Source organism: Plecotus auritus, assembly GCF_963455305.1.
Source record: "Plecotus auritus genome assembly, chromosome: 7".
Lineage (NCBI taxonomy): Eukaryota > Metazoa > Chordata > Mammalia > Chiroptera > Vespertilionidae > Plecotus > Plecotus auritus.
Genome location: NC_137774.1, coordinates 4955929 through 4983394, shown reverse-complemented (window position 1 = coordinate 4983394; position 27466 = coordinate 4955929). Strand labels below are relative to the sequence as shown.

At 58.2% G+C, this 27466-nt stretch overlaps 1 protein-coding gene across 1 annotated transcript in view; it reads right to left on the bottom strand.

Moving 5' to 3' along the window:
• SDK2 (sidekick cell adhesion molecule 2) overlaps positions 1–27466 on the bottom strand; it is a 218337-nt gene that overhangs the window by 104947 nt on the left and 85924 nt on the right. The window contains exon 2 of the mRNA XM_080680029.1: positions 19791–19950. Within this exon, the coding sequence (XP_080536155.1) occupies positions 19791–19950 (160 nt within the window). The remainder of the gene's footprint in view (positions 1–19790; positions 19951–27466) is intronic.

The following is a 27466-nucleotide window of genomic DNA, read 5'->3' as shown; positions in this document are numbered from 1 at the left end:
CTTATTGAGAGAGAGGTCCTGCCTCCGCCCCTCCGCTGCTGGTGGAGCGTGTGGTCTGCTTCCCCAGGGGCAGCAAGGAAATGGCAGGCCCCCCTTCAGTGGCCGCCCCTCTCAGCCTCTTGACCCCACTGAACCTCTCTCACCAGCCTGACCCCAGGCTCCAGCCACCTCTGTTGTGTCTCTGGGAGGAGGGACCTGAGCCTGGCTCCTGTGGGATGACCAGCAGTGAAGGTGGGCAGGAGGCAGCTCTTCCCGGCTGACCTGCTGCCTCGCTCTCCATCCAATGAGGACCAGTCAGGGGCGTGGCCCCGGGGGCTGGTGAGCCCCTGCACTCACCCACCTCTCGGATCGCCTATGTGTTGATTTATTATAGAGAATATATGCACGGGAGTCAACGTTCAAAGAGTAAAAGAGGAGGTACACACAGTCAACGTGCCTCCCATCCCTGAGCCCCCTGCGGGCCCATCCCGGCTCCAACCCCCCCGCCCCGGCCCCCGCAGAAACCACTGAGATCAGCTTCTGCAGTCTCTTCTCAGGATTTCTTTATGCAAATGCATCACCCTCTGCCCCCCCCCCCCCGCCCCCCCTCCACACTTTTAAGCAGGAGATAGGCCTCATCTCAAGCTGTTCTGCCCCCCGCTTTGTGAGTGTGACGAGATGTCTTGGAACTGTTTCCAAATGGCACTGAGCGCTTCCCCGGCTCTCTGAGGCTGCTGGAGCCAGGAGGCTCTTGCTAGAGGAAGCTTTGCTCTCTCCCAGGGACACGGTCTGGCAGCAGGTAGAGGAGGGAGCCTGGGGCCGGGCTCGGCCGGGCTGGGAGACGGATCCACACAGAGGATCTGCTCTCCTGGCCCATCACAGGGTGCCCTGACCCCCGCCACTCGGTCTACTCCGTTCCGAGATGGAGAGATGGGCTCGGGGTGCAGGGCACGCGATGGCAGCGCAGGGAAGAGGCAGGACGGGTAATTGGGATTTTAGACAGGAGACGGGCAGGGGAGAAACCGCTGCCTCACAGACGTGGCGTCTTCTCCAGCCGGGGAAACACACAATGCCCTTTCGGGCTCGAGTCCTTGAGCGTCAGGAGTTGATATTTAAAATGATTCTTAGTCGCATTAAATAAGATATTTCAATTCCACGAAGCTGTCAGGGGCTGATGCGGACACCAGAAATAACAGGCATGCTCTCCTTGTATTGTCCTCGTTAATAAAGCGGGTTCCCGGAGAGGCACGTGTGCGAATGCTCGCCCGGAGGGAGGGCATGTGTGTGCCAGTGCACACGCACACGCACACGCACACTTGTACTAACACACTCGTGCACACTCACATGCTCCCACCCACGTGTGCACTCAGCAGAGTCAGAGTGAGGAGACGTGAAGAGAGAAGCAGAGGAGGGAGGGTGCGGGGCCACGAGCTGAGGAACGCAGGGAAAGGCAAGGAGATGCCTTCTCCCCTAGCGCCTCCAGAAGGAACTCTACCCGGCCGACACCTGGGTCTCCAGACTCCTGACCTCTGGGACTGTCAGGGCAACACTGCCTTTATGCATCCTTGCAAGCCTCAGTTTTCCCATCTGCGAAATGGGGACAACGATGGGAGCATGGTCACCAAGTCGCTAAGTCGGTGGTTATTTGGGACAGCGGCTGTGAGAAACTCATCCTGCCAGGTTGCCTCCAGGTTGGGGAGGAAGCCAGGGCCAGGAAAGCCTCCGTGACAATGTGGGAGGGGCGAGTAGGAAGAGGAACGAGGATGGATGCTGCCTTGTCCGCAGCCCCTTCAGAAGCTGGCGGCCCAGGGCTGAGCTGGGCTGGATGCAGAATCACCCGAAGGCAGCGGCTGAGCCACGACTCAGCCTGGGGCTTGTACCACCCCCTGCTGACCGACGTTGGGTTCAGAAGCGGAGGAGATGCTGCAGGGCCTCCCCTCCCGCTGCCCTGAGCCTCCCTGCTGCCCTGGGAGGACCCACGAGGCTCTGATTGATCCTGGGCCCGTGGTCAATGAGAGGAACATTGGTGTTAATGAGCTGGGGCCCGGTGACAACCCGGCTAGTTGGCCGGGGGAGGGTGTCTGTCTCCCCTGCGAGCTTCTGGACCAATTAACTGCTCTCAGTGAGCAAGGAAAAGAGCTTCATCAGGATTCCCATCAGCAGGAGGCTCCCCGGACGCTGGGGGAGCAGACAGATGGGGGAGGAGGGAGGCCTGGGAGGAAGCCGAGGGGCCAGAGATGCGCTCAGCACGGGCGGGAGGGATGTCCTGCTGGGCCCCGCCCTCTGATAACCATGACGCCAGCCTCGGGTTCAGAGCAAACACGTGGCAGACATTACCCGGTTCACCCCCACATTTACTGTGGGGCGCAGCGACTCCTACCCGTTTTATAGCCAGGGGACCTGGGCTCAGAAAGGTTAAGCAAGTTGCCTGAGGTCACCCAGCAAAGTGAGATTTGATTTCAGGCCCGTCTGACCCCAAGCGTGTCCCCCCTCCCCCAACCACGCCCCCGGACCTGTCCTGGGTCCTCAGTCCGCTCAGCGGGCAGTGGGCAGCCCCCTCTCACATCCCAGGGAGAGACGCCCCAGGGAGCTGCCCAGTCTTTGCCCTGACCCAGGCCCCCCCCTCCCCCCGAGACAACAGTCAGGAGCTCGGGGGAGCATTTAGAAAAGGAAAGAGTGGCGTGGGACATGGCAGGTTATTACTAGGAGCGGAAAGGAAGGGAGAGGCGAGAAGGCCAAATCTGTCCAGGGTGCAAGGTGTTAAAACTCGAAGCCAGTTCTGCTTGGATTTTTAAAAAAAGTGACTGAGAAAGAAGAAATCCCGAGGGGAGTGTGGTTATTTAAAAAAAAAAAAGAAAGAAAAAGAAAAGGACTAAAAGGCAAGGAGACGTGTGGCCTCTTTAGTTTGCTTACGAGGATGTTCTGGCTCCCCCATGGCTCCCTGCTTCCTCCGGCTGCGGGGAGCAGGGGGGCTCCGTCCTCGGCCTCCAGACACCTTCCTGCAACACCGCAGGGCCCTCCGCACGGCCAGGTGGATCGGAGAGAAAGCAAATGAGAACAAGCCCCTCGGGAGGCTGCGTGGGGATCGGCCTCGAGGAGCCCAGATGCTTGTGCTTTGTAGTCTAATCTTGGGGGGGGGGGCGGTGTGTACAGCCTCGTGGATTGCTTTCTCCAACCCCTCCCTCCCCGCCCCCCGCCACGTCTGCCAGGTGTGCCCAGGTGTGCCTGGGAGGCTGCCTTTAAAGGCCTCTCAGCCCCCGTGACCAGAGAGCAGCCTCCAAGGTAGATCAGAGGGGGAATCAGGGTGCCAGGCATGACGAGTAGATATCAGAGAGAGAACCATTTCTCCGACGGGAAGTCACTAAATGCTGCCTCTGGCCAGGGGAGGAGCTGGCCTCATGGTTGGCACCGGTCCCCACGGGGCCTGGGGGTGGGGCAGCAGAGTTTGGCCTGTTTCTTTTTATATTTTTTTTTATTTTTTATTGATTTCAAACAGGAAGGGAGAGGGAGAGAGAGAGAGAGAGATAGAAGCATCATGATGAGAAAGAATCATTGATAGCGGCCTCTTGCACGACCCGCACTGGGGATCAAGCCCGCAACCCGGGCATGTGCCCTGACTGGGAATCACAGCGTGACCTCCTGGTTCGTAGGTTGACGCTCAACCACTGAGCCACACCGGCCAGGCCGGGCTGTAGGATAACTGGACAATAGGAACACGTGGAGGTGTAAAACAGATGTTTGGCCAACTACAGCCCAAACCACATTCGCATCTACATCCCACCCTCTGTTGAACAGCAAGATATACTACCAATAGTTTTTATATTTTTAAATTGTTGAACACAACGGAAAGAAGAGTAATGTTTCATGACAGGTGGAACTCGTGTGCAATTCAAATCTCCGCGTCCATAAATGAAGTCTCATTGGAACCCAGCCAGCTCGCTCGCCGACGCTGACGTGCGGACTTGGCTGCTGTCGCTCTAGAACCGCTGGGCTGAGATGTTTCAAAAGGTCGCGCACCGCCTGGTCGTCACCACCTGGCCCTTTCCGGAAAACGCCTGCCGGCCCTCGGTGTAAAACACACAGATTCCGTTGTTACAGAGCCGGCTCTGATCACAGGGCGGAGAGTGAAGTGGAGTCGGTCAAGGACAGGAAGGCGCAGGCCAGTCTGGTCTTTGCCAGGACCCAGGGGAGAGAGGATGGGGCAGAGCAAGTCAAGCGCCTGAGTCTGAGACTGAGTCTGACCCTGGCCCCACAGAGCGGTCCTCGCCGAGAACCCTGCTCCGGCCTCACACGGACTTCAACCCCAGCTGCCCACGTACTCCGCCCGTGACCTTACAAAGGGCTGGGCCTCGCTGAGCCTCGGGCACTCCATCTGTGTAATGGGCACAATAAGGGCAGCGCCTTGTGGGAAATACAAGTTCCGGCGGTGCCTTAGAGGGCACTCGAGCCCCACTTCAGGTTTGCGTTGGCTTGTGCGTGATTTTGTCTGCGAGGAACAGGAGGCAAACGCGGAGAGCCACGCTCAGCCGAACTGAGCCGCAGCTCCACACAACGCCCCCACCCAGGAATCCTGAGTGTGCTATGAGCTCACCCGTGCACACCCGGCCTGGCATCTGTCCTTCCGATTTCCGACGTCCCTCCTTCCGCCCATCACGACTCACAAGCTGCCACCCTCCGCGCCCACTTCCGCAAGCAAATTCCCGGCCTCTCCCAAGGCAAAGCACCCTATTCCCCGTGGAGGGATGCGTTTCCGAACCACTGGCGATGTGCAGAAACGCGCGATCATCTTTATTAAGTGTCTCTGATGAAGTTTTTGACTGTTGCTCCCTCACCCCATTTCCCCCATTAGCCTCGTGGTTTTTATTACCCGATTTTGCACAGTGGGGTGATTTTGACAAACGCTTATACGCATATTATAGCAGAAAGGACTATGAAGTGCTTAGCGCGGTGTCTGACATCCGGTTCGCCCTCGAGAAAGGCGACCTTACTGTTATTACGGATCATTCGGTTCAGACTGGACTGCCTACAACAAGTCAGGCCCGTGGTCGGCAAACTGCGGCTTGTGAGCCACATGCGGCTCTTTGGCCCCTTGAGTGTGGCTCTTCCACAAAATACCACGGCCTGGGTGAGTCTGTTTTGAAGAAGTGGCGTTAGAAGAAGTTTAAGTTTAAAAAATTCGGCTCTCAAAAGAAATGTCAATCGTTGTCCTGTTGGTATTTGGCTCTGTGGACTGATGAGTTTGCCGACCCCTGGGTCAGGCGGGGTCTTAGGCTCTGGGCCCCGTGGTACCGTGTACCACCAGGTGGAAATGTTACTGACGCCGCCATGCCCCGCTGAGAAACGCACCGTCCCCAGTTCCACTGCTGTCCACTCGCTTCCTGCTGCTCCCCCACACAACACGCGGCGGCGAATTCAAACCCAGCCCCTCGGCATCTCCGAGTCGCAGGGAACAGAAGGGAACGAAGACTCGCTCATCTGGGAGCAGGGACAACTTTGTCACGGCCCCTTTAATGACCACAAAGGATAATGGCTAATTCATACTAAGGAGGGGGGGTGTGGATATGAATAGGAAGCATCTATTGTAGGGGGGGGGGGGCACCAGGTGGCAGTGTGGGTGGCGGTGTGAACGCTGCCAAGCTCTGTCCAGCCGGCCCAAGTGTTCTGTCCGGCTGAGTCCTGCTCTCTGGTCTCCATGGGGCTCCTGATCTCCCCAGGCCAGGTGTTGGGGGGATTACTGAATGTTGATAAGGCATCAGATGCATGCGTCTCCCTGGGGCTCCCCCAGCTTGCCGGGGCAGGTCAGGCCAAGGGAAGCTGGGAAGAGGCCTCCCTGGCCGTCTTGCAGCACCTGCTGTCGGCAGCTGGGGCAGAGTGGGGGTGCGTGGTGAGACGCCCCCGCCCTTCCCTGGGCAGACCTGAGTCAAGGTCAGAGCTGATGCTCTTTCTGGCTATCTGAGGCGAGGCTTCAGGTGTCACTGCATCCCTCCTGTCCGAGTCCAAGGCCCCGCTGCCTAGGCAGGGGAGGCGTGTGCCCCCGAGCCCTCCCCTAGATCCCGGCTCTGGGCTGTATCTCCCTTTGGGAGAGTCTTGGCCATCCTTCCACCAGGGCCAGAGACACCCACCAACAACGACTGATGCCCAGCGCTGTGCTGGGGGCTTGAGGGCAAAGGTGACATGACCCCATCTCCCCCTTGAGAAACATACGAACTGGATAGCAAAACCTTAGCAATTCCAGCCCGGCCGGCAGCGCTCAGTGGTTGAGCATCGACCTATGAACCAGGAGGTCATGGTTAGATTCCTGGTCAGGGCACAGGCTGGGTTGTGGGCTCGAACCCCAGTGTGGGGCATGCAGGAGGCAGCCGATCCATGATTCTCTCTCATCATTGTTGTTTCTATCTCTCTCTCTCTCCCTCTCCCTTCCTCTCTGAAATATATATTAAACACACACACACACACACACACACACACACATTAGCAATTTCACGGAGCCATATAACTGTCCCCTCACCCTGAAATCTATGTCCATATGCATATCTAGGGCCAAGGAGGAGTGGCTAACTTTTTTAATTTGACCAAACAGGATATGCAGGTAAAAAGAACAAAACATCTCTTACACAGATTTCACTGAAAAGATTTAACGCCCGAAGAGTAAAAGGGATGCCGAGTTTCACGCACTGAGTGAACCTAGCTTTATGAAAACCCATCACGTTGCCCCGGTTTTTGTCACTTCAGAGCAGGGCAGGCAGGACTGCCCCCCGGAGCGCCCCCCACTACCAGGTGCCAGGGTCTGAGGTCCCCACGCGGCGCAGAATGTCCCTTCGGCTTCCAGTCTTCCTTTCCCCGTTTCTGCATCTCTCTCAGGGGCTGACACTTGCCTCACACACAGCGGTGCTGACCGCTTGCAGAGCTCGTAAACACCCCCCTAAGCACAGTGCCAAGGCCCCCTCCCGCCCTCCGAGTCACATCACCCTGCTTCTCTCTGCCTAAGTAGGAAAGAGCATCAGCTCTGACCTTGACTCAGGTCTGCCCAGGGAAGGGCATGGGCGTCTCACCACGCACCCCCACTCTGCCCCAGCTGCCAACAGCAGGTGCTGCCAGACGGCCAGGGAGGCCTCTTCCCAGCTTCCCTTGGCCTGACCTGCCCCAGGCTGTCGGGGGGGTGGGGGGGGCGCGGGTTGTGCAGGTGGAGAAGGTGGGTTAATGACTGTGTATTTTACTTGCTGAGTGACCTTGAGCAAGTTGCCTACTCTCTCTGTGCCTCCATTTCCTCATCTATAAAATGGGGTTAATAATAATAGTAAGAATAATAATAATAACACATCGGCCAGGCACTGATTTAAGCACCTCACACGTGATAAGGCAGTTATTCCTCATTAACTACTCTGTGAGGTCAGAATCAATTTTATCCAAGTTTAGCAGGTGAAAAATATGAGGACGCGAAGGCACAGAGAGGTCCAGTAACTTGCCCAAGAACACACAGCCGGCAGGTGGCAGCGCCGCAAGAGTCTGCCTCCAGATTTGGTGCTGTTCACCACCACACTGTAGTCCCTACCTGCAGGCACACTGGACGATGCAATGAGGTTATTCCTGTAAAGGGCTTGGGCCCGGGCCGGGCATGAGGCACCAGGTCGGCACTCCCCGAGAGCCAGCTGCCCCTGGGTGACGGGTGTTATGATTGCTCACTTTGTCACCTGTCCTGGGAGGACGGACCGCTGCCCTCAGCCCCTCTATCAGCCCCTGAGGCCAGGCCCCGTGCCCACTCAGGTAGGACAAGCCTTGCTCAGCAGGCCAGCCCCGGAGCAGAGCCCGAGCTGTGGCTGTCATGGCATCTGGGGTCCAGAGCTGTGACAGCGGCCGCCCTGAGCTCCAGGGCCCGGAGCCAACTCCCCGCTCTGCCTTCTGCACATCTGCCGGCCCCGGGCAGCTGGCCCCAGACACAACTCCACCTGCCCGACCTTCCTGGCCTTCTCCAGCGAGACTCACCTCCAGCCTCTGCCCATTCTCTTCGGGTTTCAAAGTCACCCTCGGAGTTGACTTCGGAGGAGGCCCTTGGTGGGGGACCCGGAACAGAACTGTGTTAACGAGGCCCCGGGGACCCACCGGCGAGCCGCCATCTGGCAAAGGTGATCTGGGCGGCTGCCAGGCGGGATGCGAGGAGCGTGCCCCTAATATTTATAGCGACTCCCATCAGGATGCAGAGTCTACTGCCCCCTAAATCTGGGCTGGCCTCAGGACGTGCTTTCGCTGATGGAAGAGGGTGGAACATTCCGGAGCCTAGGCCCCAGGAGCCTTGCAGCTTCTACCTTCACCCTCTCAGATCCCTGCCCCGAGAGCACCATCCACAGACAATAAGCAGGAGGGGAGAGGCCCGCCATCCTGGCTGTCCCAGCCCAGCCCAGCCCAGCCCAGCCCAGCCCAGGCCAGGCCCAGCCCCAGCCCAACCCCAGCCCTAGCCCCAGCCTCAGCCCAGCCCCACCCCAGCCCTAGCTCCAGCCCCAGCCCAGCCCCAGCCCTGCCCCAGCCCAGCCCCAGCCCAGCCCCAGCCTCAGCCCAGCCTCAGCCCAGCCCCAGCCCCAGCCCACCTCCTGCCCCAGCCCAGCCCAGCCCCAGCCCTAGCCCCAGCCTCAGCCCAGCCTCAGCCCAGCCCCAGCCCCAGCCCAGGCCCCAGCCCCAGCCCCAGCCCCAGCTGACTGCCAGCCCCATGCAACCTGGTGAGAGGCCCAGGAGAGACCCGCGGAGCAATGAGAAATCATTGTTGTTTAAGCCACTATGGTTTGGGGTGGTTTTCTGGGCAGCAATAGCTCACTGAGCAGAGGCTGTGAATGGGGCCAGGCTGGGCCTGCTCCTGTGGGCGGGGCCCCACTCTGTACGTGCCTAGGGATTCAGGGTCAAGGAGCAGCTGTAGCGGCTGAAGCTTCTGGATGTGCTGCGAGTTGACTTCCGGGGTTGGTGCCCTGTCTCTTTTGGGGAGATGGTCTTTCTCGGTTACCATTCCTCATTCTGCAGGACCAATGGCTTCTCCCTTCCCCAGGCCCTCTGTGAGCCCCCACCCTGTGAGTCCCCACCTGCCCCTCAGGCACTGAGCTAAGCACCCCCAACCCCAGGGGCTGCCAGTGGGAGCAGAAACCTCTGCTCCCAGCCCCACCCCCTCCCCCAAGCCCACTGCCAGGGGGCTCTGTGCCCCAGGGCCTTGGGCAGCCGGCTGGGAGCAAGCCTCTCCTTGGCTGGGTGGAAATTCAGTCACAGACACCCTGGCGTACCCCAAGTCAGAGAGCGGAAAAGGAGGCCTCGGCAGAGAGTCCTCTAGGGGGACAAAGACACAGGGAGAGCCCCCCTGAACCTCCCGCATTGAGAAGTCCCATGAACGGGCCAGAGAGGGCCTCCGAGGAGTGGGGGGCATCGGGGGGAGGAGTCAGGCACCAAAGCAGCCCCCCGGAAGCAGGGGTCATTACCAACTCCCCAGGCGTCTATCTATCCAAACCATTTGCCTGCCTGGGCACATCACTGAGTCCAGGTCTAATTAGTTTCTGTGTCCTGGCTGAGAGCCAGAGGGGGTGGGGGGGGGGCAGGAAGATCTGGGGAGGGAGGGGGGAGGGTAGAGAGGGATCCCCAGCCTCATTTCCATATAGTGGAATAACACAGATAATAAACATATGTGCCTCTGATGGGGACCACCTCTCCCTGCCACCCCCAGAACCTGGGCCCCGCCTGCCCGACCGCCCTACGCCCCTCCCTGTGCGTTGGTTACCAGGGATCAAGGCCAAATGCAAACCTGTCAATTCCAGGTGATGGATGATCAAACCCTCGCTAATTTGCATGTGAAGTTTCTTGTGGTGGAAATAAATGCCTCAGTTCATCAGAGAAGGGCTTTCCTCAAGAGCCTTTCTTTCTTCCTTTTTTAAAATTTATTTTGATTGATTTCAGAGAGGAAGGGAGAGGGAGAGAGAGAGATAGAAACATCAACGACGAGAGGGGGCCTGGGTTTGAATTCCAATTCTGACACTAGACGCAGGCCCCCACCTCGGAGGAAAGTCATTTTCTCTCAGGGCCACAGCGGCCCCAGGCGCCCGGGGAGCCAGCCTGTGGCTGGGTGTGTGCCCCCCAGAGCTGGCTGCTCTGAGCTCGGGTCCTGACAGGGGGCAGCGCCATCCATCTCCGGCTTCCACAGGAGGAGGGGGCCCTCTCCCTCCTCCAGCCAGGACCCATGGATGAGAGTGTGAGGAAACAGGTTGCTATGGAAACGAAGGCAGCCCATGTGTCAGCGATGTTTGCTTCTTCTCCCCCTGCTGTCCCCGTACATTTTGAGCGTATTTGTCTTCATTGACATAATCATTGCAGCGCCAACCGGAGGCCCAGGGAGCCAGCTGTGCCCTCGCTGCCCACCACCTGCCCCTCGGGTCCCGGACTTTCCTGTCTTAAGTCGGGGGAGGCCTCCACCGCAGGGCGGGGGGGCCAGGCCAGGCTCGAGCCTCAAGGCCGTGTTAGGAGGTGCCCTCGGGCACCGGTGGGGACCAGGTCAGAGCTGCCACAGGGACCGAGGTCCGTGTTCTCCCACCGTGGCCTCACCCCTCCGGCAGCTTTTGGCAGGACTGCCCGGAGGAGGCCGGCGCCTTATTTCACTCTGGAGCCTTACTTCCGCTCACGGGGTGCAGGGACCAGGCCCCAGTCCCTCCAGCCTCCGTCTTCCTTTGTGCAAGGACAGTGTCACACCTGCGTGCTCACTCTCCACCCAGGCCCCCCCCTGAAGCAGCGAGGAAGCCACTCTGGGCAACTCAATGAACTCTGAGGAACCGTCTACGGGATTGACATGAAAAGTCAAAGTGGGCAGGAGAGACCCCCAAGAGGGGCCCTGACCCAGCCAGACCCGATTCCCACACGGCAGACCGCCTGCTCGCAGAGGGCCATCTCTGGCTCCCACTAAGCGAGTCTAGTGTGGGAGCCCTGGTGCCTTGCTTTCCGTGGGGCGATGGGGGCCCCCCAGGGGGGCAATGCCTGGAGACATTTTTCGTTGTCACATCTGGGGGAGGGGGCGACTGGCATGGAGTGGGTGGAGGCCAGGATGCTGCTCAGCAGCCTGCAGTGCACGGGCGGTCCCTGCACCAGAGCACGATCCTACCCCAATGATCCTGGCGCCCAGGTTTCGAAACCCTGCTCTCACCACTGTGCTCCCCATGGCAGCCCCGGGCGTGGTCTGAGGGTCCCTGAGGCTCCGCCATCCCCTCCGTGCAGACCCGGCATGGTGGGGCGGGCAGGTCAGCCCCCCTCCACCGGATCCTCTGCGTGCCTGGGGGGGGCCCCTCTCCTCCCCGCCCAGCTCCCCCATCTCTCCCCGAGGACTCGCACATTTCTAGACTCGTTAACTTTTAATTACTACCTTCCCTTTGCCTGCGTATGCTGGCTCCGTGCCACGTACATCTCTATTAAAATTCAATTTATGCCCATCATAACCAATTCCTGTACCTCAGCTCTTACCCGCAGCCTTCCATTTTCAGACAAGACGTCCAAAGCCGCGGCCGAACTGCAGTAAACCTCTGAAGAGGCTGGGAACCGGGCAGATGGGCCTGGCTTCTGGAGGAAGAGGAGCCCGGACCTCCCTGGAGGGTGGGAATGAGCCTGTAGCCCAAAGACCCGGTGGGCAGAGCCGCCTGCTGGGAGGAGGGGGGGTGGCTCCCACGTCGCCTTCCGTGTTACAGAGACTCTGAGGACCAGACACCCTGCTGCATACGTGGTGTCATGTGACACTTGACCCCTGGAGGCAGCTACTGGTTCTATTATTCCCATTTCATAGACTTGGCACCTGAGGTCAGGGTTCATTCATTTTCCTAAAGGCTTACAGTGATTCAAGGCAGGACTGGGGTTCACTCTGGGGGGATCTTGGTGCTGAATCTTGGGGGATCAGGTAGCAAAGGGGTGTAAGGACAGTGCGGGCAGAGGAGAGAGGGGAGCAAAGGCATGATGGTATCCAATAGCTAAGAGCATCGCTCAGCCCAGGAGCGAAGGGGGTCGGCGAGAGAGGAGGCTGGAACGAGGGGTGGTGGGACCAGGTTGCGGGGGTCTTGAGCTCCCTTGACCAAGTTCCTGTAAGGACTGCCCACCTACGGACTGCGGCTGCGGCCCGGGATGTTCTCCCTGGCGTTCGCCGTCTTCCCTGTCATCTTGTGCCATCTCTCCGGCCACCTGGGTGTCCCTGTGTGTCAGCTGGCCCCTCACATCTGCTCGTCCCTGCCTCCACTTCTTCACTCCTACCCCACCTGAGAGGGGCCGTGAGCTCACTGCTTGTGAGCAAATGTCGGCATCTCCTTCGTGGAGGGCAAGGCCTGACTCTCATTGGGTTCTGCGGCTTCAGGCCTTGGGTAGGGACTGACCCACGCAGCCTTGCGCTCCTCGCCACCCCGCCACCGCCGTCCCTGCGGGTTGTTAGTGTGCAGGGATGGAGGAAGAGAGCCTAGCCCTGGCTGGTTTGGCTCAGTGGATAGAGCGTCGGCCTGTGGACTGAAGGGTCCCGGTTCAACTCCAGTCAAGGGCACATGCCAGGGTTGCGGGATCCATCCTCAGTAGCGGGTGTACAGGAGGCAGCCGATCAATGATTCTCTCTCATCTTTGATGTTTCTCTCTCTCTCTCCCTCTCCCTTCCTCTCTGAAATCAATAAAAATACATAAAAAAAATTAGTAGAAAAGAGAGAGCGAGTGAGCCTGAGTGCAAGTGGCCGGCAGGGGCGTGTCCGTTATCACGAGTTAACATACGTGAAGCACGCAGAACAGGGCGGGGCTCGTGGTGAGTTTCACGTGTTAGCTGCGAACTGCTCCCCTCTGCAGCTCTTTCGAAGGCTGGCTGGGCCCTCCCCAGAAAGCCGAGCCCCGGCACTGCCACTGACCTGGGACTATAGAGGAGGGGATGGGTCCCAGGCTTGGGTTCGGAAAGAAGGGGCTGAACCCCGACTCCTTGTGCGGCTGTGTGACCTTGTGCAAATTGCTGACCCTCTCTGGTCGGTGACTCCTAGCTCTGAGGCAGAGATAATAATAGCCCGTCTCCCAGCACGGCTGCCGGTAAGAGCTTGGCTGGGCTCCTGGCGCTCACGTGGCATGTGCTCCGGTGCTCACTGGGAAGCCAGCCACCTCTGCCTCTCCAGCCTCTGCCGCCCACTCTCACTGCCACTCACTTGTAAGGGGAGGCCAGGGAATAAGCGAGAGACAAAGCAGCCGGCCCGGGGAGTGTCTCTTCATCCGCGCCTCTGAAGAATTTCAAAGGCTGCACCGTCTTTGTCTGCGTCCCCTGCTCTGTGCTGCTCGCCAGGGCCGTCACCCGCCTGGGGCCTTCTTCTCCCATCACTGAGCCTGTGCAGTTCCCCGAGAGACACCTGGGCACCCAGCCTGGGGCCAGCCACACGCCCGGCCTGGCTCACCTGGTCTTCCCCTCCACACACCTGCTCTTTCCCATGCCAGCCGGGGGCCGCCTGGGGCCCCGGGAGCAGGACTCAGCCTCAGCCTCAGCCTCACATGTGGCCCTGGTTTCTGGACTCTTGGGGCAGGAGAGTGACACAGAGGGACAGGGGTGGAGAGAGGACAGAACATACTCCGGTCAGGCAGTCTCTCTGGGACCTGCCAGGCGCCCTGGTGATGACCCCAGGCAAGTCCTGGAACTTCTCTGAGCTTCAGGGCCCTCGTTTGCCAAAGGAGAGTAATAACGCTTACCTCCTGGTGTTGCTGTGAGATGATGTATGAAGATGCCTGGCAGCCAGCGACCCTCCATAAACCTCCTTTGGGTGTGCGCCCTGATTAGGTGGAGGAGTGAGTGTGTGTGTGTGTGTGTGTGTGTGAGAGAGAGAGAGGGGGGGGGGGGCGGGGGGGAGTGTCTGCCTAGCTGACTGGTTTTCCTAGTTAGTTTTAAGTGTGTGGGTAATTATGGGAGAAGGCATTATCAGGGCGGGACAAAATGATCTGGTTGATGACTTTGCCGTGAAGTGGTCACGAGGGCAGGTGGTCACGATCCATCGCCCCTTCCTCCTCCATTGCCACACCTGCCCTGCCCATTTATGAGCAGGTGGGGTTGTCCCCAGCCTCACAGCCCTGACTGGTGACATGGATGCATTGAGGCTGAGTCGGTTCAACGTGGGGTGATGGCCCCTGGAGGGGTGGGGAGGGGATGGGGAGCCGAGGAGGGAGTGTAGGGTGGCAGTCTGATGCCAGAGTCCCCAGCAGCGACCCGGAGGGCCTGACCCTCATGTGAGTGACCATCCCACAAAGTCAGGAAGTTACACCAACACACCTACAGGCTTTGCACAGACCCATGCTCACAGCCATCAAACGCTGCAAGACTGTGAAGGAACTGAGCGCGTGCGCACACACACACACACACACACACACACCCTAACAAACGCATTAGACCAAATATGTCTGACTGAGTACTGTGCTCAACCTCCCCCCACACCCCAACACACACCATGGTCCCCGGGAGGCTGTGTGCCTGTCCCACCGGCAGGGAGGGCAGTGGGGCCAATGCCCACAGCTTCGGGAGCGTTTCCCCAGGCGCTATCCCACCCACGTGGGGAAATAAATCTCTCTTTTCAGAATTAACTGTTGTTTTGTACCCAAGTGGTATCCCCAGCAGTCATGGCCCCAAACGGGAACTTCAAGGCTGGTTTCCAAATGGATAAAGCGGGTCACCAGCAAGAGGAGTTCTACGAAGGGTCCTGGGCTGGGGTCACTGGCACAGGGGTGCAGAGCTGCCGTGACCCCCTGGGAGCAGATCCGCTCACCTGCACGTGGGAGCTGGTGGGCCCGTTTCCGGATCAGTCCCCACTCTCCTGTAAGCCTGGCATCCTACATAATCCCAACAGGTGCCATCTATTGCATGTCTGTTGCGCCAGGGACGGGGCTCTCTCGGAGACCATGTAATCCTCCCTCTAAGCTCTACAGCAGGCCTTACTGTGCCGGGTTCCCAGGCGAGAAAGCAAAGGCAGGTGGCTAAGTGATCCTGCCAGAGCCACAGACTAGTGCGGGGTGCAGCGTGACTATGCTCAGGTGGCCCACGCTCAGAGTCCACCTAGTCCCACCTGCCCCCACGGGTGGATGTGGACCCAAAGCTCGCCGCAGCTACTGGGACTCAGGCGGATGCATAGGATTTCCTTTGTGCAGACGTGTCACACACACACATATGTGCGCACACACATGTGTGCACACACACACACACGTGTGCACACACATAGCCCTATCTGTTCCAGATCCCACTGCGGATAAAGACCTTCGGAGATGGACATGCATGCAAACTTCTTCCTTTGGCGGCCGGGTGGGAAACACAGCTAAACGCATGGCAGCACTTCCTGTCTGAGTGCATTCAGCCATCTTTCTGCCTGAAAACTGGATATGGTCACCTGACCTAACGCCAGGAATGAGCGGGAGACGAGGAAGGCCTCAGCAGCGAGCGGCGGCTGGAGGACTGCGGGATGAGAAGCTGGCTGACCTCCTATGCGAGGGCTTTTCAGGATGAATTTATTTAAAAGCTGAATTGGCAACACGATGTTGAGCCGAAAAGACAAGGAAGTGCAAGAAATCCAAGGTGGGCACGTCCGAAGGAGCCAGGACCCAGCGGGAAGAAGCCCCGCTGGCCACGTTTGGGTTACGGTGTGAGCCCACGTGCATAATGAAGGGCTGGACTAAAACATACCACGGAGGGACCGTTATCCGTGAGCTGATGCTGATGCTAAATTGTGATAAAGGACAGATCGTTCCTTACAAAAGAATGCCAGCTCCTAGGAGGAAAGGAAATGGCAGAAATAGAAAAGCCGCTTATCGCAACGGCAGGAAGTGGTAAGAACGGATCCAGGTAAGACGCATCGGTGGATACGGAACCCGGATGGGAGATTCCTGGAGAGGAGACGATTCGCACCGTCGTAAGCTGTCCGCCAAAGGGGAGAACACGCCTTAATACTTTCACCAAGGAGACACCTGGTGGACGTCACCTGGACCAGCTGAATGAAATCTACCGTTGCCAATAATGGGGCCAAAGGACACCGGTGGCTTCAAGGATGAGCCACGGAGAGGACGCATTCTGGCCCAAAAGGGTTAACGTCACAAATCCACCCTGGAGGACAGACCCGCCTGAACTCTCAATGTCGATGCCTTGAAAGAGGACAAAGAAGGAGGAACAGTTCCGGATTTAAGGAGTCTGAAGTCGAAGAGACATGGCAGCGAAGTGCAACGCGGGTTAGGTTCTGTAGCAAACAACACTAAAAATATCCACAAAGGACGTAATTGGGACAAATGGAGAAATCTGGACGGTGTGCGATAGTAGCACTGTATCAGCATGAAATTTCTCTGGGGTGAAAACTGTACGGTGGTTCTTCAGAAGAATGGCTCATACCTAGCAATCCTACTTAGGGATAAAGGGACATCATGTCTGCAACTCGTTATTTTTTAAAAAAATGTTTTTATTGATTTCAGAGAAGAAGGGAGAGGGAGAGAGAAACATCTCTATATATAAAAGGCTAATATGCAAAGTGTCCCCTCAGGAGTTCAACCGGGAGACCGGGAGTTCGATCGCTTGCTATGATGTGTGCTGACCACCACGGGGTGGCGCGGAACATGGCAGGCGACCAGCGGCGGCGGCGGGGTGCTGAGGAAGTGAGGGAAGGAGGAGGCGGGGAACCTGATCAGCCCTGATTGCAGGCCAGGCCTAGGATCGCTACCTGTGCACTGGGCCTCTAGTCCAGGGGTAGGCAAACTTTTTGACTGGAGGGCCACAATGGGTTCTTAAACTGGACCGGAGGGCCGGAACAAAAGCATGGATGGAGTGTTTGTGTGAACTAATATAAATTCAAAGTAAAGGAGCGGAGGGGAGAGCAAGAGAACCGGATACAACAGCCGGATCCGGCCCGCGGGCCGTAGTTTGCCCACGGCTGCTCTAGTCAATGATAGAAGAGAATCATCAATCAGCTGCCTCTGGCACACCCTCTACTGAGGATCGAGCCCACAACCCAGGCATGAGCCCTGGCAGGGAATCAAACTGTGATTTATGGGTCAAAGCTCAATCACTGAGCCACACTGGTTAGGAGCAACCCATTCTTAAATAACTCAGCAGAAAAGCTCATGCATATGTGTGTGTGTGGAGGGAGAAGAGAGAGCGCAGGTGTAAGATCTTAACAGTTGGTGAACGGTAAAATGCATACAGGTATTTATGGTGCTATACTTACAGTTTTCCTAAGATTAGAAACTTTTCAAAATTCAAAGAAGAGAAAGAAAGGAAAAGCACCTGCTGTGAGTTAGGCCCTCACTGGGGGCAGGGGTGGGGCAGGGGACACAAGTGGATTCTGTTCCCCCCCCCCCACCCCCGCTAACTGCTCTCACCCTCCTTTCCCACCATGTGGTTCCAGTGTGGGGCTGCCACACAGTGTCCTATGGCCTGGGGTAGATCCCCGAGGGAGGCCTGGCCATCAGCACTCCTCAGCCAGCCTTCTTGGGGGTGAGGAGGCTGGGGACGAGGCCCCCTAGTGCAGGGGTGGGGAACGTCCAGCCCACAGACTGTACTAGCATAAGGGCCTGTGAAATCGTTTGGTCTGGCCCTGCCAAGGCACCCGGGTAATGTTACAGCAGGCTAATTTTTAAGTTGATGATTCTGTATGGCCCACGAATGATGTGATAAATACCTCAACGGCCCCTGGCCATTAAAAGGGTCCCCACCCCTGCCCTAGCAGAAGCTCATTTGTGTCCCCTGAAGAACTTCCACCCAGCCAAGCTCCTATTTGCCTTCTCCCCCTGCTGCGCTTTCTAGAACTCGGGGGGCACAGTTAGCAGAGAGATTGCTTCGGGTACACGTGAAGGAAGCGATCCTTCTGCAACGAGAGGCAGTGCTGGGTGGTAAAGAGCTCCAGCTCGGGAGTTCAGACGCCCGCTGGTCAAGGCCCAGCTCAACCATCTGGCCTTGGGTACACTGCTGAGGCGCTCGGAGCCTCAGTTTGCTCATCTGTAGAATGGGGAACACGGGGCTGCTTGCAGGAGTCAAGGAGGTAATCGCAGCGTGCACATCGTAACCTCTGCCACCTAAGTTCCGCGTCGCTGCCCATGATTATGAGGATCGCCGTGACCATCCCGCTGTTTCCAAAGGAAGCCCATTCCGTGGTTGGGAATCTGACCCATACACTGAGCTGGAACTGCTTCTGCGTAGACGGGTCCTTACAGTGCCCAGGCACCAAAAGAGCAGCTGGGAACCGGGTAAAGAACCACCTCCCCTCCTAGATCCCGCCTCCAGCTCTCTGCCGGTAGCAGTCAAGGGCAGGCTGGGAGGCTCCAGGCACCACTGACACCCATGGCGTGCCACCTGCGTGCCATTCAGGTGTGTCCAACACTCGAGAGGGGGCAGGGGCTCCTCACAGGGGCTGCCCCACTGCCCAGTGCTGCCAGACTGTGGCCAGGAGTGCCTCTGGTCCCCAACCAAAAACCATGGCGGGGGCTGCTCAGGGTGGGGGGCCCCAGTCCCTCATGGGCACCCTGGAGACCGGAAGCCCCCAGTGGCCAGCAATGGGGGTCTCCTGCTTCCTGGTCCACCTCTCACCACCCAGAGGGGAAGGTGGCCCCCCTGCTCCCTCCTTTTCCCAAGTGGCCACACCCCCGGGCCAGTGCAGGAAGTCACCCAGGCCCTGGCCTCCCTGTGTGTGAAGAAAAGGAGGATTCTCCGGAAGGACAGCTCCTCAAGCAGTTAGACCCCCTCCTCTCATTTGCATGCCTGTCCCCGAGGCAGATTTGTATCAGCATCCCCAGGGCAAGGCAATCTTGTTTCCCCAACAAAACCAATTATACACACACCAGGCCAGGGATTAATCACAAGCCCCAGCGATGGGAGCCAACAGGAGGGGAGGAGAGGAGGAGGGAGAGAGGGCCCGGGAAGGGCTGCCGGCCAGCTGGGCTGCGGGTAGCTGCCTCCAGGACCCCTTCTAGCCGCAAACCCTCATCTGAGACCCTGCTCGCTCTCCATCCTCTCCTTCGTCCCCACTGGGCAGCGTCTTGGGAGGGGAGGGCCAGCCCAGGCCAGGGCTCAGGGTGAGGCCATAAGAAGGGAGTGGAGAGAACCTGAAGACCCTGGGCAGCCACCTCCACGTCCCCCCTCAACAGGTCCCCCAAATAGCTGTGCTCCTCACTGCTGACCCAGGCTGCCTCAGGCTGCACCCCTCTATGGAACCCAGGCCCCACCTATGGTGCCCTAGGCAGCCGTGGGCAAACTACAGCCCGCGGGCCGGATCCGGCCCATTCGGCTGTTCTATTCGGCCCGCGGAGCCGAAAGAGCGAAGGGTTCTCTTGCTCTCTCCTCCGCTCCTTTACTTTGAATTTATATTAGTTCACACAAACACTCCATCCATGCTTTTGTTCCGGCCCTCCGGTCCAGTTTAAGAACCCATTGTGGCCGTGGAGTCAAAAAGTTTGCCCACCCCTGCCCTAGAGACAGGTTCTTCTCGGTGGGGAGGAGAGGGAAGGGCTCAGCTCACAGCCAGGGCAACAGCCCGCTGCTGGTAGAGAGCACCCCTACCCCCATCACCCCCATCACCGCCTCTGCCCACCCACGGCTGCATGTGCCACCCTGTCCAGGCAGCGCCCTGGCCCCACCTCCCAGCCACCCTCTGCTGGGCTCAGCAGGGCAGGGTCTTCTCACCCCTGGGCAGGGCCATCTCTGGCCCCCAATTCTGCCAGCCCAGCCTCCCAGTTGCACTGAATCTGGAGTCCCCGCCTCCAAACAGCACAGCCCCCCACCCTGGCACGCTTTTGGGGCGTGGCAGGCCCCTGGTGGCGGGAGGAAGGAAAGGGAGGAAGGGGCGGGCGCTTGCCTGTACTCCAGGGAGAACTTGGTCAGCTCCCGGCTGTTGTGCAGCCACTTGAACTCCAGCGGCCAGCTGCCCTCGGCCATGCAGGTGAGCACCAGGCGGTTCCCCTCCAGGTGCACCTGCGTCCGCACCGGCTCCGTCTTGAAATAGGGGGCCACATCATCTGCGGGGACAGAGACACAAAGCCACGTGATCGCTTGCTCACCTTGACTGTGTGGCGCAGGGGTCCTCAAACTTTTTAAACAGGGGGCCCGTTCCCTGTCCCTCAGACCGTGGGAGGGCCGGACTACAGTTTAAAAAAACAACTATGAACAGATTCCTATGCGCACTGCGGGCCCGGGACGCGTCGGCGGCTAAGCAGGACAGGCAGCGGCACCCGGCGGGCCGGATAAATGTCCTCGGCGGGCCGTAGTTTGAGGACCCCTGGACTGTGGCGCATTTAGAGCCCTAACACCCCTCGGCGGAAGGAGCAGGTGCGGCCAGGGAACTTGCCCGGAGGATGGTGGCTGGGAAGGACTTGAACTTGGGTCAGTCTGACTTCAGGGGAATCCAGAGTAGGGTCCACCCGGGGGACCCCCTCCACTGCCAGGCTCTCGATCCTCCCATCCCTGACCCTGCGCCCACCTGCCCCGACCTCCTCGATCACAGGCCAGGTCAGCTCCCTGGAGGAGGTGCCGCGGCCCGGGCTGCGGGTGCGGGTCCGGTGGTTGCTCCCCCTCTCCCCAGTCACGCTCACCTCCCGACCTGACTCGGTCAGCCCGGCCAAGCACGAGCTCCCCACGGCTCCCCTCCACAAACAGTGCACTCCAGGCCCCGGACTCCCGGGGACCACTGAGGCCTTCCTGCCCTCCTGGCCAGTGGGAGGGAGGGGGCGGTGACATAGGCAAGTGGTTGACAAAAGGACAGGAAGAGATGGAGGCTGCGGGGAGGGCCTCCATGCCCATCACTGAGCCCGCCTGCCCTTTGGGGATGGGGTGGGGCCGGGGGAGAAGCCAGCATCTGGACCAACAAGGACGAAAGCGCCTGCTAGGTTCTGGGCTGTTCGAGATGCGTGAACGATGCGCATTTACTCCGCACGCAAACCCACGGCCAGACAGGATCACGACCTCCTCTCCGACCCGGGTTAGAAACCTGCCCGGGTGCAGACGAGCCAGACCGAGTCCAGCACCTTCCGCGTCGCTCTGTGCCCAAGGGCGGGGCACGCTCTGAGCCACACAGGACGGGCCTTGGGCATCCCGTCCTCCAGGCCAACGGTGCATGGTCCCAGCATCCACACCCTGCCTGCGCTCACCCTCCCACTCATCGGCCTGGGAGTAGACAAGTAAGTATTCACGTTTCCGAGTCTCAGTTTCTCCTTCACGAGGCAGAAGGAGAGAAACAGGCGCCTTGAGGTTGTCAGGGTGAAAGGAAATAATAATTGTGAAAATGCCAGAGTAGATGCTCTGCCATGTTCACGTCTTTCCCCAAAACAAACGTGTGAGTGTCCCTGTCAGGGAGGGGGCTGCCATCCAGCGCCGGCTGGGGCCGCAGGCACGCTCTGGCCTGGAACTAACTCTTGTCGGTGAGCTCAGAGGGTAGAAACCATAAGACGCTTTTGTTTTTTTGTTGGGTTTTTTTTGGCCTAAGAAATGGACTCAAGCAAAGGAAGAGCAGCGGCAGGGAGCAGGTGACTCAAAGGCTGGAGGGAGTAAAGCGACGTGCCGCTGGGAGAGGCTGGTCAGCCCGCTGGGCGTGGAGAAGCTGGGCCCCTCCGCATGGCAGGCTGACCCCTGGGAGCACAGTGGGGCCCGGAGCCCTGGACCCCAAGTCCATCCTCCCACCCTCAGAGTCAGCCAGCACCGGGCGGCCATGGTCAGCAAGCCCAGGATTTGTGTCAAGACCTCACTCTGGACTCAAGAGACACCGTCACATGTGTTTGGGGCCAGGCTGCTTAGCACCCCCACCCCAAGCCCAACGCCTCAAGCTTATGAGGGTGTAGCTTGCGAGTGTTTCGGGGAGTCTTCCTTGAGCCCCATCCCTGCTGTGGACCCTCACTGTGGGGGCCACGGGGAGGCAGAGCAGGGAGGACCAAAGGCGGCTGAAGAGAAAGTGCAGACCCGCCCAGAAGGCCTCCTGGTCCACGGTCTCCGCGTAACCGCCGATGCGTCAGCCCCGGATTGATTCGACGCTGCTTACCCACACATCTCTCCGTCACTCCTAACAGCTGTCATGTCAGCACATTGCTTTGCAAGCCATTGGAAAGGTGCGTGTGCCCAGGGGAGTGGCTAGCATCCTCTGGCCCCTGGCTTCTGGGGTCCCAGCCACCTCTGTGGAGAGGCAGACAGGCATGCATTTGCCTAGAAAACACACACACACACACACACACACACACGCACACACGCACACGCACACGCGCACACGATTCTCTGCCCGCCTGCCTGCCGTGGGAGCCTCCAGCCCTGCTCTGCTCTCCGTTTAACAAATGGGCACATTCTCATTTCAAAGGCTCATTCATATTCTCCAGCAGCTTTCAAGAGCCCTTTGAATCGCGTTTTTAAAAACCCTCTGTTAGTTCCTGTCATCACTCGTTTGTTTTAAAACAATAACATTCCCAGCCCCAGAGTGATTCAGACCCTTGGATGTGGGGCTGACTCAGACCCAGCACCGTCGGGGTGTGTGTGTATGGGGGGGGGCGCGGTATGTGCTTGCACGCACACAGCACTCCCGCGCTCTGCACCCAGACCCCTGGCCTCTGTACACCGCTCGCTGAGCAATTTGCTCCCAGCTCTGCATTTGCCAGTTCGCTCCTCTGGCTCTCCCGGGGGTGCCAGCCTGCAGCCGAATGGCTCTTGCTTGGACGGGTTGATTCCAGCGGCTGCAGAGAATGAGGTGGGGGAAGAGGGAGAGGAGTGTGGAGAGCCCTTCCTGAGAACCTGCTGGGCGGGCGCGCAGCATCCCTCATCCCACGTTATCCTCACAGGGTGGCCTGGGAGAGGCGGAGGCTCCGCTCCCCACCGCCCTACCTCCCCGAAGGGCCCCTGCCATCAGATGCAGGGACCGGAGGGAGGCCCTGCCCAGGAATGAGAGCCCTGGCGGGGAGTCCAGGCAGCTGGTTTCCCTTGATGGGCCCCCTTGCCCCAAAGCAGGAGACGGCAGGGGGACTGGGAGGGTGTGTGCGGCAGGGGAAAGACACGGATGGTAAGAGCACATGGGTAGGCATAGAAGCGTGTGCACGTGTGTGTCCACGTGTGTGTCTGTGTGCATCTGTGTATGCATGTGGGCGTGTTTTCCTCTGTGTGCACCTATGTGTACCAGCTAGCATTTATTTTGAGGTAAAGTGTGAGGAAGTGATTCAACTTCTCTTCTGCATCTGTGTCTGCATCTGTGTCTGTGGTATAGCTACGTCTGTGTGTATGTCTGTGTGCCTGTATGTGTATGTCTGTGTGCATGCTTGGGCACGTGCGTGTGCATGTACGGGCAGGAACAGGTTCCTGCGTCAGAAAGGCACAGGTGGGTAGCGCAAATCGTTGACCTTGGACAAGTTTCTTAACCTTTCCGCACCTCAGCTCCCTTGGCTGTAAACGGTGGTGAGGCGTCATCAATTAACGAAGTGCGCAGAGGAGTGCCTGGCGCTGGTGGCCACTATGACCATCGGTCACATATGCCGACGGACAGACTGCCCCTGAGAGGGGCTCAGACCCTGTTGGCGGATCCAGCAGCTCCTCTCAGCCTGAGTCCTGGGTTGTGCAGTACACTGAGTGGCCAGGTTATTATGATCTCTGAACGCATAATAATCTGGCCACTCAGTGTGTGTGCGTGTGTATATGTATGCATGTGTGTGTGTGTGTATATGTATATATATATATATATATACACATATATATGTATATATATACACACATACATATACACATAGATAGATATATATACACACATATATATACACACACACATATATATACACACATATACATGTATATATATGTATTATTAGAGGCCCGGTGCATGAATTCGTGCATGGGTGGGGTCCGGCCAGCCTGGCCAGGGGGAGGGGACATGGGCGGTTGGCCAGCCTGCCTGCTGGTCAAACGCCTGGTCGAGGGGACAATTTGCATATTAGCCTTTTATTATATAGGATACACACTGAGTGGCTAGATTATTATGCGTTCAGAGGTCATCATCATCTGGCCACTCAGTGTATAGACCTGTGCAGGGGTACACGGCAGCCTCGCTAGCCACCTCCTCGGGGAAAAGGGGTCCCTGCGAATGGAGGAGAATCATGGGTAGAAAGAATCAACGCTCCAGCCCTAACTGGTTTGGCTCAGTAGATACAGCGTCGGCCTGCGGACTGAAGGGTCCCGGGTTCGATTCCGGTCAAGGGCATGTACCTTGGTTGCGGACACATCCCTCGTGGGAGGTGTGCAGGAGGCAGCTGATCGATGTTTCTCTCTCATCGATGTTTCTAGCTCTCTATCCTTCTCCCTTCCTCTCTGTAAAAAATCAATAATATATGGAAAGAATCAACGCTCTACAGATGTCATTCTCCTCAACATTTCCTCACTTTGGAAACACACACAGGATGGACTTTCTTTCCACGAGACAAAGCGATTCTAAAGCTCACGTTGAAAAAAAAAGAAAAAAGAAAAAAAAAGCAAACCCAAAGGAACAGCCAAGAAAACTCTGAAAAAGAAGGAAAGAAGGGTAAGCACAGGGCCCCGGTACAGACGCCGAACCATACTCTAAAGCTGCAGTAATTAAAACAGTGTGTTCGTGTACAAAGAGGCGGAGGAAGCAACGGGCTGAAAAGTCTAGAAATAGATTCCCGCCCACAGGGCATGATTTCCTAGATGATGAGTGTAGGATTTCAAGTCCGAGGGGGGAAGTTCAATCATTCAACAAATGGCCCTGGAACAGCTAAAGAGCCATTTGGGAGGGAAAAAAAAACAACAACACGTTGAATCTCTTCCTCACACTTTACCTCAAAATAAACGCTAGATGGATCAATGTTTTAAACATGAAAAATAAATTCTAAAAGAAGTACAAAAAAAAATCACAGGGGCTTAAAAATATATAATCTTGGCAAAGCGAAGTATTCGCCAAGTACTTTCTAAGTACTACACAAACTCCAGAAAGTCGTAAAACAGATGGATGCCTTCAACTACATAAAAATTGTGCATGGGGGGAAAAAAAAGACCCATAAACAAAAAGAAGCGACACAATGACAAAGTGGGGGGAAATATTTGCAACTTTTATCATGGACAAAGAGCTCGTTTTCCTGGCATTGAAAAAACATGCCCATAAATCAATAAGAAAGAGATAAACACACCCACAGAAAAATGGGCAAAGGATATGAACAGCTCCCAGAAAGGAATTACAAATAACTCTGAAACATACGAAGACGCTGAACCTCCCGATAAGCCAAAGGCAGACGGAAATGCACCGAAGATACCTGCTTTTCCCATCGCTTTCGCCCGGATCCGAAAGCGTGATAATACCCTGGGCTGGCCCGCCTCTGGAGGCCCAGGGGAGCTCCCGCACGGCTCGGGGGCACGGTCACTGGGTACCACATCCATGGGGACAATTTGGCAATTGCATCGAAAGGAAAATGCACCCCTCCCCCAACCCGCCCACTCTGCGAGGAATTCATTTTCCACAGACGCACCCGCGCAAGGACGCGAGGACAGCATTTCCCAGCCGCTCTCCGCTCTGCAGCAGCACGAGCTGAGAAGCCACCCGGATGCCCGCCAGGGCGGGTGCTGGTTAGAGAAATGACGGCAATCCGCCGGCATGGGCTCCGGAACCATTTTTGAGAACCCCCGTTAAGTGAAGAAAAGCGAGGTGTGGCATGGGGTGTGTAATCGGCTGCCTCTTGTGCACAAGTGTTTTTTTCCTCAAGCACAAAAATATATTTGCTTGCAGAGCATCGGCTATTTTTCCGGGGGGTTTACATCAGACATTGGGCTCAGTGATGCTTTAAGGAGAACTGGGGGGCTCAGGGGTGGGGGAGGGGACTCACGTTCACTCTGCACCTTTTGTAACTTTCGTGTTGTGTCCCACGGGTATAAAGGGAACCCTTTGTATCATCAGAGCGATGCATACGTGCGCATACATGTGCATACACGTATGTGAGTGCGCAGGGTGAGCAGTCACGGGGCAGCCTGCTGGCGACAGGAATGGTAGGGCCTTTTGGGGGTGTGGGACACAGGGGTGTGGCGTGGCTGGGGGTCTCTGCCCACCGGATCCTGAGTCCCTCTGAAGGAAGAGCAACTCTGAAGGCAGACAAGAGGCCTCAGTCTGCGCCTCCTTCTCATTTCCCGTAACGGTTCAGGGGGCCCTGCCTGCTTTCCCTTGATATTCCCAATAAATACCCCCATTGTCACCCTTCCCTCTGGGCTCTAGGCTAAATAGCCCCATAGAGAAGCTTATCTCAACGTCCACCCTCCCCTTCCTGAGCCCCCAGCACAACAATGCCACCTTTCTCTGGAGCCCCCCCACATCTTGCCCAGCCAGCCCAGGCTTGGGACCCTCCCCCCCTCCTGGAGTTCGAGCCAGGGTGAAGACCTCTGCCCGCCACCTAATTGCCCTAGAGATGTCCATCTGCCCTCCAGGGCCGGCTTCCAGGGGCACTAGGCCTGGACATCAGCCCTTCCCAGCTCTGAGGCTCCTCACAGCCTCTCTGTTAGCAGCTTCCTCCTGGCTCACTGTGGCTGCTCAGACATTGGGACTTGCCTGGACAGGTGGGATTCTCCCTTCTCCATCCCCTAGTCTCTGCACCAGCATCTTTGTCCTAGATTGACTGCCATGACCTATCTGGTCACTGCTGGAAGGCCTGTGCTCCTGGAGCTGGCCCCTACCCTGGTCCCTCCTGGCCCTCTACCCTGGTCCCTCCTGGCCCCCTACCCTGGTCCCTCCTGGCCCTCTACCCTGGTCCCTCCTGGCCCCCTACCCTGGTCCCTCCTGGCCTCCTACCCTGGTCCCTCCTGGCCCCCTACCCTGGTCCCTCCTGGCCCCCTACCCTGGTCCCTCCTGGCCTCCTACCCTGGTCCCTCCTGGCCTCCTACCCTGGTCCCTCCTGGCCCCCTACCCTGGTCCCTCCTGGCCCCCTACCCTGGTCCCTCCTGGTCTCCTACCCTCATCCCTCCTGGCCCCCTACCCTGGTCCCCTCCCTGGTGCTGGCCTCCTACCCTGGTCCCTCCTGGCCTCCTACCCTAGTCCCTCCTGGCCTCCTACCCTGGTCCCTCCTGGCCTCCTACCCTGGTCCCTCCTGGCCTCCTACCCTGGTCCCTCCTGGCCTCCTACCCTGGTCCCTCCTGGCCCCCTACCCTGGTCCCTCCTGGCCCCCTACCCTGGTCCCTCCTGGCCCCCTAACCCTGGTCCCTCCTGGCCTCCTACCCTGGTCCCTCCTGGAGCTGGCCTCCTACCCTGGTCCCTCCTGGAGCTGGCCTCCTAACCGGGTCCCCTCCCTGGAGCTGGCCTCCTACCCTGGTCCCTCCTGGAGCTGGCTGGCCTGACCTGAGCAGGCGGGGCTCCACGTCAGAGGGAATAGGTCTCAGGGCAGCTTCCAAGGCCAGGGCCCCAGAACAGATCCAGGGGTGAGGGTGACGGGTGGGCTGGCTGGGGACGAGTCCTGACCATCAGCCGAACATCCCGGGAGAGACCGGTCCACCTGGGGTGGGGGTTTCAGAGGGATGGGCTCGTGG